This window comes from Malania oleifera, chromosome 6 (assembly GCF_029873635.1).
Source record: "Malania oleifera isolate guangnan ecotype guangnan chromosome 6, ASM2987363v1, whole genome shotgun sequence".
In the NCBI taxonomy this organism is placed as follows: domain Eukaryota; kingdom Viridiplantae; phylum Streptophyta; class Magnoliopsida; order Santalales; family Ximeniaceae; genus Malania; species Malania oleifera.
This window is the reverse complement of record NC_080422.1, coordinates 90,435,277-90,447,615: the sequence shown is the minus strand read 5'-3', so window position 1 is coordinate 90,447,615 and position 12,339 is coordinate 90,435,277. Positions and strand designations below refer to the sequence as shown.

Here is a 12,339-nt window from a genome sequence, read left to right as displayed (position 1 = left end):
AGAACATTTTTTTTTTTTTTTACTTTCACCAAAGGAAAAAAATTTAGAAAATTCAAATGATATCAAGTTTGATTTTCCAAGATACTTTCTCCTTTAATTTTCCAATAGGTGTTTATTCATGATATGCTTCCATATTCTTGGAAAAAAATTACCAAAAAAAGTACTTTCTTCTTTTAATTTTTTTAAAAGAATAATATTTTTAAAAATTCAATTAAATTAATGGATCTTATATCCTATAATCCCAATTTTTGGATTGTCTCAAAGGTTAGAAATCCTGATTAAACTTTGTACTCATGACAGTGCCATCCCCTTTGGAGTAGTACTAGGGGAATAATGGTGTTTGGCGCCTTCGCCTTTGGCACCATCTCTCTTCAAAAAAATCAAACAATGAGTACAATCTTTAAAAATACTTATCCGAGTGCCACACATGCACACAACTGGTTATTGTCATTTCTTGACTCAATAATTAAATAAACTAAAGGACCCTTTAAAAATTGACAATTTGATAAACTAAAATTTCTTCCATTTTTATCAACTTAAAAGGCATTAACCTTTTGATATTGATCTCTTTTAATATTTAAATGTATTGATGCATATTTGCCTTCTTAGCTGATCTTGTAATGATACATTACTTGTCTTAATGGTAAATTTGACGTTGTAAAAGCTTGAATATTAAAAATTAAAGAAAATTAAATAAAAATCTTCACATACCAATATTGATAGAAGTTTTAATGATAAAAAAAATGTATGGAAACCTTGTTCTTATATATTCATTTCTCAAAAAAAAAAAAAAAATTCACACTTTAAATTGATGTAGATTTTAAAGTAGACAAAGTTTTATTTTCACGACTTAGTGGCATTTTTTTTTACCAAAATAGAAAAATTAAATTTTTAGAAAAACTTAGGAGAAAGGTTTTATCTAAATTAGTTAAATATATGATGAACTAAGTTTTGAGCCCAATGGTTCAACTTCTCACAACTCAATTGGAGGTTGAGGGCTTAAATCTTGATACTTGAATGAGACAAGGGGTTTAGAGGCTTTAAAAGGTAGTATCCTCTATAACACTATATAGAGACTTTGAGACTTAAAAAACTAAATTAATGGATATAATATTTGTTCCCTAAAAGAAACGTAAATTAAGGGTATATAAGGGCCTTGGCATGCACCAATTAAGGTAAAAAATTCTCAAGACAAGGGTGACTGGATGGGTTTGGTTCATATGTATATAGTATAGTGGAGGTCAGAGATTATTAGGCCGCAAAGGTGGCCATCCCAAAACCCTATGTACTAATTGCCTTCTTCAGCATGGTAGTCATATGTATGTATATTTACAAGTCTCCTTCAATAAATTTTAGAAATGGCAAGATACAATACCTTGTCAATTACAAGAACAATTGGCTAACTAACACATGACCGGAGAGACTTTGATGTTATTCTCCTTAGAGACACTTTACTAATAATTCCCAAAGTTTTAAATAAATAAACTGTTGTGATATGTGGCTCATATACTGAATGGGATACATGTACAACAAGAGAATATGGTGAAAAATCAAAGTACTGAGGAGTATCAGGGAAATTGTCGACGGTTTGACACTTGAATTCAGACAATTTACATTTTATCTGAAACCGTCGACGATTTGACCGAATCTGTCGATACTTTGGCTCGGGAACCTAGCGCAGATTTTTAAATTTTGAAATAAGGGCATTAAATTGGTTGGGCTTTGGAGGGAGAGCCTTAAGGAACTTTATATATACATTATTCTTGATGTATTTGTAATGTTGCAAGTGTTGTAAGTGTCTTTGACACCAGATAGCAAAATTCTTTGTTGATTGCTCCCGTGGATGTAGGCATTGTCGAACCACGTAATTCCATGTGTTGTTTCTATTACTTTCATACGTACTGCGTGGTTGTGTTGTTATCTTGGTTTATCATTGAAAATTGTATTTGATTGATTCAATATTTTGCTATGCAAATACAATTTATACAACAAATTGGTATCAAAGCATTGTTGTAATGGCTTCGGGTACTTCATCTGCGAAATTTGAAATTAGACATTGTCAAGTTTGATGGAATTGGGAACTTTAGTTTGTGGCAGAGAATGGTGAAGGATTTGCTTGTGCACCAGGGATGGTGAAGGCCTTGTATAGTGTTCAACCAGAAGGCATGGATGAGGCAAATTGGAAGGAATTAGAGGCAAAGATTGTAGCTACTATTAGATTGTGTTTAGCCGATGACGTGTTGTATCACATCATGGAAGAGGATTCTTCTGCAGCTGTTTGGAAAAAGCTTAAAAGCCGATACATCTCTAAGTCTCTTACTAATAAGCTTTTTCTTAAGAAAAAAGTTATATTGGCCTTAAGATGGTGGAAGGTTCAGATTTGAACCAACACATCAACACATTCAATCAAATCATAAGTGATTTAATGCGGGTTGATGTAAAATTTGAGGAAGATTATAAGGCGTTGATACTACTGAATTCCCTCCCAGCGTCTCACACGTATAAGAACTTGGTCACGACTCTTACATGGGGTAAAGAGACCCTAAATTTGGAAGAGTTAACAAGAAAGTTGCTTAGCTTTCATCAAAGAAATAAAGTCAGCGATGAAATTTTACATGGCGAAGGGCATATGGTGAAGGGTAACCATAAATGTGGGAGATGAAAATTTAGAAATGGATCTAGTTAAAATAAGTCTCGATCTCAGTCCAAGAATAAAAAGGATATCTGATGTTTTAAGTGTGGTAAAAAGGGGCACATGAAATTGAAGTGTCTGGAATGGAAGAAAGGCAATGCTGAAGAGTAAGAAGGCAATTCAAAATCAAAAAATGTAGTTAAAGAAGGAAATTCAGAATGCAGTGATGGTGACATACTTTCAGTTTCTTCGGGGTCGGATCGCCTTACAGACTCTTGGATCCTAGATTCGGCTTGTTCTTACAACATGACTCCAAATAAGGAGTGGTTCAGCACTTATAGGTTTGGTTAATTTATGTTCAGTCCTTATTGGTAATGATGTTTCATGTAAAATCATTGGAATAGGAAATGTACGAATTAAGATGTTTGATGGTGTTATAAGAACCCTATGTGATGTAAAATCCACATTCCTGACCTATAGAAAAGTCTACTTTCATTAGACACTTTGGACTATAATGGATTCAATTACAAGTCTTAAAGTAAAGTTATGAAGGTGTGTCAAGGCACTCAAATGGTAATGAAACGAAAAAAGTTAGATGGAAACATTTATGCATTATTGGCCACTACTGTTGTTGGTGGAGTTGTAGTCGTAGATTCTGAATTTGATGACGTCATCTTGTGGCATATTCGACTAGGGCATATGAGTGAGCATGACATGAAAGAACTTCACAAGAGGAAACTTTTTAAGGGTATGAAAACATGTAAGCTGAATTTCTGCAAGTTTTAGTTTATGTTCTTGGGAACCAGAACATGGTGCAGTTTAAGCAGCTATACACAAGACGAAAGGTATTCTTAATTACATACATTATGATGTTTAGGGGGTGGTGAGAGTAGCATCATAGGGAGGACATTTGTATTTTATAAATTTTATTAACGATTACTCACGGAAGGTCTGGGTTGTACTTCATGTGACACAAGTCATATACGTTTTGCCAGGTTTAAGTTGTGGAAAGCTAAAGTAGAAAACCAGACCGGGAGGAGAATTAAATGCCTAAAGTTAGACAGTGGGACTAAGTATGCTGATTCAAGGTTCATGGAGTTTTTTTAGCAACGGGGAATTAGGAGACATTTCACTGTTTGCTAGACACCTCAACAAATAGTGTGACTAAAAGGATGAACCGGATTCTAGTTGAGAGAGCTCAGTGTCTTAGGCTAAATACAAGGCTAGCGAAGAACTTTTGGGCCAAGGCAGTTAGTATGACGTGTTTCTTGGTAAACCGATCACCAAGGGCATCACTAGAGGGGAAAGTGGCAAAGGAGGTATATGGATAGGTAATGTAGTAGATTACTCCGATTTAAGGGTATTCGGATGCCCAGGTTATGTACACGTATATCTAGTGAGGAGAGATCAAAGCATGACGCAAAGTCTAGACGCTGCATTTTTTTGGGGTATTAGAAAGCTATGAAGGAGTTCAAGCTATGGGATCTAATGACAAACAAGGTGGTGATCAGTAGAGATATAGTTTTCGATGAGAAAGCTATGGTGAAACATACTCAAGAAGATGATAAAGAGAAACTGGAGCTAGAAAACTAGAGCAGAGATGAGCATGTTGTGCAGGTGGAGTTAGAAACTCGGGGCAATGATTTTGGTCGCCCGGTTGTAAGGGAGTTCTAGCTCGGAAAACCAATAAGTTAACATTATTCCTATACGGAGATCTAGTGGCACTATCTGACCACTGCCCAAGTATGGATTTGATGATCTAGTATCTTATGTTTTCATTAACAATTCCAAGGATCTGACTACTTTTCAAGAGGCAATGCACAGCCAAGAGAAAAGTAGGTGGATGGGTGCTATGATTGAGGAAATTAATGGAGTCGTTGCATAAGAATCAAACTTGAGATTTAGTGGAGCTTCTAGAAGGGAAGAGGATGATAGGTTGCAAATGGGTACGTAGGAAGAAAGAAGCAATTTTAGAAAAGGATGGAGAGAAATTGAAGGCACGGTTAGTGGCAAAAGGGGTACTCACATAAGAAGGGAGTAGATTATGATAAAATCTTCTCACCTATGGTCCAACACACTTCCATTAGGATAGTGTTGGGATTAGTGGCTCATTATGACCTACATTTGGAACAAATGGGTGTAAAGATACCACTCCTCCATGGTGACTTGGAGGAGCATATCTATATGGTACATCCAGAGGGATTCAGTCAACACAGAGAAAAGCACTTAGTTTACAAACGGAAGAAGTCTATTTATGGGTTGAAACAATCTCTGAGGCAATGATACAAATGGTTTGATTCCCATATGATCTGGATAGGCTATAGGAGGTATAAGTATGATTGCTGCATGTATGTGAAAGATCTTGATGATGGTTCTATCATTTTCTTATTAATGTATGTTAATGACATGCTAATAGTTGTTAAGGGCATAACTGAGGTAAACTAGTTGAAAATTTTGTTGCATAAAGAGTTTGACATGAAGGATCTTAACGTAGGCAAGAAGATACTTGGGATGGAGATTCGTCGAGATAGAACTACAGAGAGGTTGTGGTTATCTTAGGACGGTTATGTGGAAAAGGTGTTGGAAAGGTTCAAAATGACTAATGCTAAACTGGTATGTACATCTCTAGCGAATCACTTTAAATTGTCTACCGCTGAATGTCCAAGGACGGATGATGAAATCTAGAACATGTCAAAGGTCCCATATGCTAGTATTGTGGGGTGTTTAATGTATGTCATAGTGTGTACAATACCAGACTTGGCTCATGCAAAAAGTGTAGTGAGTAAGTTTTTTTCTAATCTAAGTAGACAACATTGGGAAGCCATTAAATAGTACAAAGGAAGTGTTTTGGCTTACTGGTTTAGACAAGGAGCTGGGTATACAACAAGGTAGAGTTGTGTTGCGTTGTGACAATCAAAATGTCATTTATTTGGTGAAGAATCAAGTGTATCATGCTAGAACCAAACATATTGATGTAAGGTTCCACAATATTCAGGAGTTGATTTCTTCAGGTGAACTTGTACTTGAGAAATTTCACACATATGAGAATGCAACGAATATCTTGCCAAAGCCAATTACCACTAAAAAGTTCAAGCATTTCTTAGACTTACTTCATGTCTTTAGCTGCTAGAAGAGAGACGGTCCCAACCTAATGTTCCAAGGTCAAGGTGGAGCAGCGGGTTATGTTTTCGATCCTAAGGGGCGTATACTCGCCAAGGTGGAGATTGTTATGATATGTGACTTACATACTGAAATGGAATACATGTACAAGGAGAGAACATGGTGGAAAATCAAAGTGCTGAGGAGCAGTAGGGAATCGTCGACGATTTGGCTAGGACCGTCAACAATTTGGCACCTGAATTCAGACAATTTACATTTTGTCTAAAACCTTCAATGATTTGGCTCAATTCATCCATGGTTTGGTTCGGGAACCCAGCACAAATTTTTGAATTTTGAAAGAGGGACATTAAGTTGGTTAGGGTTTGGATGGAAAGCCTCCGGGAACTTTATATATACATTATTCTTGATGTATTTGTAATGTTGCAAGTGTTGTAAGTGTCTTTGACACTAGATAGCAAATTTTTTTGCTAATTGCTCCCATGGATGTAGGCACTGCCGAATCACATAATTCCTTACGTTGTTTCTATTACTTTTATGCATATTGCATGGTTGTGTTATCATCTTGTTTTATCATTGATTGGTGCATTTGATTGATTCAATATTCCGCTATGCAAATACAATTTATACAACATAAACAAACGAAGTGTGTCCTTAATGTGGGTTAAAGAAAGGGGTCATAGCATCAAATCAGCAAAAATGCTTGGGCCAAATGTAATTATATGGCTTGGGCCATGCATGTATGGTGGGCTCATGTATGAATAGGGTGAAAAGGTTGTTGTCCTAAACCTTGACTACTAGTTGCCCTCTTCTCATGGCAGTTGTATGTTTGTATGCTCGCAAGTTACTTTAAACAAATCTTAGAAATGATAATATACAATATCCTATCAATTATGAAAGCAACTAGCTAGCTCATAATCAGCACACACACACACCAAGGGAGAGGGGCAGAGAGAGAAAGAGGATTGGTGAAAAATTTCACTTTCTCCTTCCTTCTATCTAATTTTACTTCTTAGTACCTCTCTGTTGATCACGAGCTTCCCATGCTAGCTATGGCGATATAAGATTTTGCATGTGTAGATTAATCCATTAGTATTATAAGGTTGTTGTCCTAAACCTTGGTTACTAGTTGCCCTCTTCTCATGGCAGTTGTATGTTTGCATGCTTGCAAGTTACCTTAAACAAATCTTAGAAATGATAATATATAGTATCCCATCAATTATAAGAGCAACTAGCTAGCTTATAATCAACACACATACACACACACACACACAAAGGGAGAGGGGGAGAGAGAGAAAGAGGATTGGTGAAAATTTTCGTTGTCTCCTTTCTTTTATCTATTATATTTTAACTTTTTAGTACAACTCTGTTGATCATAAGCTTCCCATGCTAGCTTTGGCGATATACGGTTTTGCATGTGTAGATTACACCATTAATATTATACCATAACCACATATCAATACCCTCCCTTCTCTCTCTCTCTCTCTCCCCCCCCCCCCAAAAAAAAAGGGGAAAAATCAATATGAACATAATCTACTTTTTTAAAATGTTCTATTTTTTATACATAACATAATTTAACGAAACCACTGTAATTTCCATGTAAGATTTCTTAGAAGTATATTTTTTAAAGCAGTCTTTAATGTGAATACGTTAATATGCCAACTGTACAAGTTTTGGTGCATGAGCATATACTTTGATTATTTTCAAAAAACTATTAGGGGTCTTAAAGTATGATAGTTCAAGGACTCACATTATTAATTATAATGGGCTTAATTTTGTGGGACCAAGATTCTTTTTTGCAATTTGTATTTTTATTATTGATTATAGCATGAAAAAGATGTATGTCATGTAAACCACTTCAGATGGAAAGTTGATCAATAATATCTTTTGACAGTAAAACATCACTTGGAGAATGCAATTAGTGTTCATTGAGAGAGAGAGAGAGAGAGAGAGAGAGAGAGAGAGAGAGAGAGAGAGAGAGAGAGAGAGAGAGAGAGAGAGAGAGAGAGCACAATTAGTGTTGTGTCGACTTTTAACGAGCTAATGAGTTGTAACCGGGCTCCTTTCCCAAAAACTTATTATATCCTCTAATGTGAATGGTGTGATTCTCATTAAATAAATTTTTATTACAGAAACATTTTCATTAATGAACAATAACGTCACATGAACGATATCATAATTCTCTCTATATTTTATAGATTATTATCTATAAATTCTTTATAAATTCCAAAAGAAAAAAAAGGTGAAATGATAAGAGTGATTACACAACAGTGACTGTCTAAGTAAATACATTCTTAATTACACAATCGAGGGAATATTTTATGTGACGCGCACACAAAGTAATCATTAATGCGAATCTCTCCAATATTTTATCAATCACTGAAAAGGTATTTCTTGTGATAGTCACACCATTTAACCATTAGTATCCTCTTTTCTTTTTATTATATTTAGGTGGATCAAGGATGACATGGGTGGTAAACTCAAAATTCTCTTAACTTAGTGAAAATGTTAGAATTCAAGTCTTAGGGCCTACTAAGAGTGGGCATAGTCCAGCTAACTGAACCATAAACCCCGAATCAAAATTTTGGATCCCTAGAAAATGCAAATCAAAACTAAATCTTTCAAAACGATTAATCGAATTTCGATTAGCCAGTTTTTAGACCAATATTCAATGGTTAAACAAACTAAACCATTGAGTATGATCTAAATTTTGAATTCACTACAAATCATTTTTTTTTTCCTTCAATAATCAACATGTAAGTTTAAATATTCATCATTGAAATTTAAGCATCAATTTTAGTGCAATACAACCATTTTTTTAATGTAAATTATTTAAATGTAATATAATATTTATATATTTTTATTTATTAGATATATATATATTTATAATATATTGTTTTGATTTTATTGGGTTAATTGTGGTTATTGAATAAGCGAAATTCAAAAAAATGGTTAGTTAATTTTTTTATTTTTCTTGCCTATTAATACTTTAGTAAGAAAGAAAGAGGAGTTGAGGAATTCATTATCCTAATAAATAATTGAATGTTTAAAAGATTTGGGAGGCCATGTTTGGGAAAAATTAAAAGAGGAGGGGTGGTCACACGTGTGTGGGCATTGGATCGAATATATTCTCTCAAACACAGGCACCGCCATTTGGAATTCCACAGGAATGATACAAATAAAGTGCAGCAGCGCACGTGTGAAGGTCACATGCTCTTTGGACCTCTCTACCCAGTACAGGTTAGACAGGACTTGTTCATAAACGCGAGCTAAAACCCATTAGCCCTGTTTAAATATGATTATACCTAATTAACCGATTATAACCGCAATTTTAACTGATAATTAATTTTAAACTTAGTTATAATAGCACCTGGGTTTGATAATAGGGGCAGACACGCACACTCATTTTCCTTTTTAAAAATCATTTTCTTTTTCTTTTTAATTATCTTTTGTAACAGTGTTAGTGTTCAAACTTAATGTATTAAATGATGTATTACCTTTTAATCCTTCCTTATTTGATATAATGAGACAGGGTTAAGACCTGATTAGCAGTAATAAACGCGGTTCTTTTTAAAAAAAAAATTTATTATTGTTAATTTAATTAAATAATCAATTTATATTTAATTTGTTTGTTTTATGTTGGGTGAATCAGTGTAGGAGAGAGAGAGAGGGAGAGGGAAGGAATTGAAATCAGTGTAGAAGGAATTGGAGCTCGCAGAGGGTGAGGTGCTGACATTAAAGGAGGAAATTTAATACATGAAAATCGAAATTGTAGCAGCAAAATAAATAAACGAGTGGGAATGGAAAACAAAAAGGAGGAAAGGTTAAAACTAAAAAGGTGAATTACTTTTTAAAAAATTGGAAAAAACCCCCCCACCTCCTCTCTCTATTAATACTTCTCCTCATCCATGACGAGGATCAATCAATGTCTCGCTCTCTCCCTGAAACATAATTTAGAATCTACATCCTCCGAGTCAAAAAACACGTATAGGGAGAGAGAGAGATCAGAGAGCTTAAGAAGTTCTCTGGTCTGAACAGAGGAAACAGAGAGAGAAAGGTTTGAAACAGAGTACGTACCACTGCAACCCAGCGGCGCCACCATGTGCAACCCTAACACCAGCACCAACACCACTGCCGCCGCCGCCGCTGCCATCACTCCCATTACCACCACCACTGATGATGATCAGACCCATATCTTCTCTGATCTCATAACACTGCCCTACTCCCAGAAACCCCCGGAGCTGCAAAATCACGAAAGCGACGACGACTCCCAATCCTTAAACCCTGCTACAATCTCAGATATCATCGTCGAAACCAAGTCCCTCTTCCGCCTCGCCTGCCCCATCGCCCTGACTGCTCTCATTCTCTATTCTCGCTCCATCGTCTCCATGCTCTTCCTCGGCAGCCTCGGCGACGACGAGCTCGCCGCCGGCTCTCTCGCCATAGCCTTCGCCAACATCACCGGCTACTCCGTCCTCTCTGGCCTCGCTCTGGGCATGGAACCCCTGTGCTCCCAAGCCTTTGGAGCCCGACTCCCCAAACTCCTTTCCTTAACTCTCCATCGCTCTATAATTTTCCTCCTCCTCTCCTCCGTACCCATATCCCTCCTCTGGTTAAACGTGTCAAAAATCCTTCTTTGCTTGCAGCAGGACCCAAACATCACTCGCATCGCCCATACGTACCTCCTTTTCTGCCTCCCCGACCTCCTCACCAACTCCTTCATTCACCCCATCCGCATTTATCTCCGCGCCCAGGGCATCACCCACCCGCTCACCATCGCCTCCCTCGCCAGCGCCGTCGTCCACGTCCCGATCAACCTCCTCCTTGTCTCCCACCTCCGCCTTGGGGTCGCCGGCGTCGCTGCCGCTGCCGCCGTCTCCAACTTCCTCGCCCTGCCCCTGGTTGTCGCTTACGTGTGGGCGCGTGGTCTGCACGCGCCGACGTGGACTGCGCCGAGCCTGGACTGCCTCACAGGGTGGAGGCCATTGATCAGGCTGGCGGCGCCGAGCTGCGTGTCGGTGTGCCTGGAGTGGTGGTGGTACGAGATCATGATCATCATGTGTGGGCTCCTGATGGACCCCAGGTCAACGGTTGCCTCTATGGGCGTCCTCATTCAAACCACGTCGCTGATTTACGTGTTCCCGTCGTCGCTGGGGTTCGCCGTGTCGACGCGGGTGGGGAACGAGTTGGGAGCGAACCGTCCGCAGAGAGCCAAACTGTCAGCGATGGTTTCGATACTTTTAGCGGTTGCGATGGGCGTATCGGCGACGATATTCGCATCCGGGATGAGGAACGTGTGGGCCCGGATGTTTACGAACGACGATCACATCCGACGGCTGACGTCGGCTGCCCTGCCCATCCTGGGGCTGTGTGAGCTCGGGAACTGTCCGCAGACGGTGGGGTGCGGTGTGCTCCGGGGATGTGCGCGGCCATCTACGGCTGCGAACGTGAACCTGGGAGCTTTTTACGTAGTCGGCATGCCGGTGGCCGTGGTGCTGGGGTTTGGGCTGGGGTTCGGGTTTGTTGGGCTTTGGCTGGGGTTGCTGTCGTCCCAGGTCTGCTGCGCTGTGCTGATGTTGTTCGTGGTGGGGTCCACCGACTGGAAGTTTCAGGCGGGGAAGGCGGAGACACTAACGTGCGCGGAGGGCGTAGCCGCCGCGGAGGGGCTGAGGCTGCCATTGGCCAATGAAAGTGAGGAGGGTGGTGACGATGATCTGAAGCAGCCGTTAATTTGCGTGACGGTGACTTCACCTTGATTGGATACGAGAGGACAGAAATTGGGCCCAGCCCTTCCCTCCGGCCCGGCCCAGCCCAACTCAGCCCAGGTGTAAGGTGTAATTATTATTTTAAAAAATATGTTTCTATTTATATATCTTTTTTAAGCCACCCAAAGTCCAATTATGGATTACTAATTTTTATATATATAATTTTGAGTTTTGGATAGATGGGGTCCTATAAAGAGGACAAAAGGGAAATTTTGTATTTATTTTCTCATGTCTCTCTCTTTTCTTTTCTTTTTCTTTCTTAAATTTCTTTTTGGGTCATATATATATATATATATATATATATATATATATATATGTATGTATGTATATATATCTGTGTGTGTGCGCGCCCGCGCGCATGTGCTATGTGATTTGCTTGCTTTATGGATCTCCTCATTTCCTTTTATATTTTGGATTGTTAGAGAATAATTTCCCTAACAATGTAATCTTGCATCTTGGAGAAAATAATTACCTGTCTAATTAATTTTAAGAAAATTTTAGTAGTCTCTAACCATTTCTAATTTACTACATTAACTGACATGAGTCAATTATATTACTCCCAAGGCTAAATCACCTAAACAATATATTTTTAATTACCTTTCATACATTTTATTCAAAAAAATAAGCCTTACATATTTTTTTTATGACGTGGGTACTCCAGTCATCGATGAACCCTTTGGACCTCCCGATGCGGCACCAAACCCATGGAGGTGGAAATGTTGCCGCCCGCCCATTGATGCACTCCTGATAATTTACCGTGCAAACAACAAGTGAAAAATCAGATCTGTAATCTTAAGGTCACCAATGTCACAAGTCTGCTCTTAT

At 38.3% G+C, this 12,339-nt stretch overlaps 1 protein-coding gene across 1 annotated transcript; it reads left to right on the top strand.

Moving 5' to 3' along the window:
* Positions 1 to 9,670: 9,670 nt before the first annotated feature.
* Positions 9,671 to 11,692, top strand: LOC131157318 (protein DETOXIFICATION 51). The gene has a single exon (XM_058111376.1). The coding sequence runs from the start codon at positions 9,850 to 9,852 to the stop codon at positions 11,503 to 11,505; it is 1,656 nt and encodes a 551-aa protein (XP_057967359.1). The 5' UTR covers positions 9,671 to 9,849; the 3' UTR covers positions 11,506 to 11,692.
* Positions 11,693 to 12,339: the final 647 nt, after the last annotated feature.